The sequence below is a fragment of the Corvus brachyrhynchos genome, unplaced genomic scaffold (genome assembly GCF_000691975.1).
Source record: "Corvus brachyrhynchos isolate BGI_N302 unplaced genomic scaffold, ASM69197v1 scaffold46, whole genome shotgun sequence".
NCBI classification, from domain to species: domain Eukaryota; kingdom Metazoa; phylum Chordata; class Aves; order Passeriformes; family Corvidae; genus Corvus; species Corvus brachyrhynchos.
In genome coordinates this window covers 6,683,571-6,684,991 of record NW_008238838.1, presented here as the reverse complement: position 1 = coordinate 6,684,991, position 1,421 = coordinate 6,683,571, and the positions used below count along the sequence as shown (strand labels likewise).

At 51.0% G+C, this 1,421-nt stretch overlaps 1 protein-coding gene across 1 annotated transcript in view; it reads right to left on the bottom strand.

The window, feature by feature from the left end:
• Nucleotides 1–121: 121 nt before the first annotated feature.
• The window catches only part of UBE4A (ubiquitination factor E4A), an 11,891-nt gene continuing 10,591 nt past the window's right edge, over nucleotides 122–1,421 (bottom strand). The window contains 3 exon segments of the mRNA XM_017738389.1: nucleotides 122–789; nucleotides 935–1,092; nucleotides 1,328–1,421. The exon segment at nucleotides 1,328–1,421 is cut by the window's right edge and continues 36 nt beyond it. Of these exon segments, the coding sequence (XP_017593878.1) occupies nucleotides 648–789; nucleotides 935–1,092; nucleotides 1,328–1,421 (394 nt within the window). The 3' untranslated portion in view covers nucleotides 122–647.

Below are 1,421 nucleotides of genomic sequence, written 5' to 3'. Positions count from 1 at the left end.
CGCGGGTTCGAGACCCGCGGAGGGCCGAGACCGCTCCCGCCCCGGGACCACCCCGGTCCCTGCACCAAGCCCGAAGAAGCTTTTCTACAGCTGCCGGCACTGCCAGACCTCCACCACCAGCTTTAAGATGATCTCTATGTTTAATTTCCAACGCCCACCATTCCCAACACTCATTGGGGAAGTAAACCCTGCTACACCCCTGGCATGTACAAGTTGGCAAAACATCCCCCTCCTGTTCATCCCCCCATCCCACTCTGGGAGTGGCTGGAGGCATTGCTTTCACCAAGTGAATGATGGTTACAGTTTAAACACAGAACAGAGGGAGGCGTTTGGTATTGCTGGAAAAGAACGTGGCCAACACAAAGAGCAGGTAATAGAGGGCCAGGGCACCACATCGTGAAGAGGCTGTGCTCTTCCCCCGAGGCTGAGGCTCAAAGCTGTAGTGCAGTGGAAAGTCTTAGTATTAAAGAGTGAGTCTTGAAAGGAAAAGAGAGAACAAGGGCTAGCAGGGAAGATCCGAGAAGAGACTCCAAAGGTGGTGGCAATGCATTAATTGTGGTCATCATTAGGGTGGCAGCTCCAGCCATTACCCCTGCATGGCTGTAATCCTGTCTGCGACAGGAGGTTTGGAGATGAGATCCTGTTTTTCAATTCAGCGTGTCCTGCAGCTCCTCCTCCTTCTGCTTTTTCCTCTCTGCAAGCCATCGCTGGATCTTCTCTTTTAGCTCTGTGTTTGGTCTGATCTGGTCCATAGTGAGGGGACTCCGATTGAAAGGATCTGTCTGATCACTGAAAAATAAAACATCAAGGAGATTATCTGGACAATTCTGGTGCTAGAGATAAAAAAAAAAAAAGAGAGAGAGGTCAGGAAGAGTCACTGGACATATGAAATAGATCCCCAAAAGTATCAAGGTATGAAGGCTGTGCTGCACACCTGAGGAGGTGTCGGGCTATAGTCGATCGGTCCACGGTGACGCGGGAGGAGGGCAGGATGACAGGGTCTGACATCAGAGTGCTCATGATTGGATCCAGGAATTCATCACAGGCATCCGCATATGTCTCCTCTTCCTGCTGCTGCCGGTCTGCAAGAGACTAGGGAGCACACGTGGCTTTGAGGGATTCAGCCTCCCTGTTCTTTAAAAACCAGGGAGCACTCACAGGTCTGTGCAGGCAGGGAACCCTCCCAGCTGCCCCACCTGGACCTTGGACAAAGCTCCACTCCCAGAAATCCAGCACCATAGCAAAGATGCAGCAATACACAGAGGGAAAAGGACATAGGGAACCAGCTCCATCTTTTTTTGTATGTTAAATTCTCTTCAGTGCTCACCTTGATCCTCTCAGCCAGGTTACTAAAAGACACTATCATGTTTCCAGGCTTGTTGATCTTCTTCAGAACTCTCCCGGTCTGGGCAAAGAGCGTC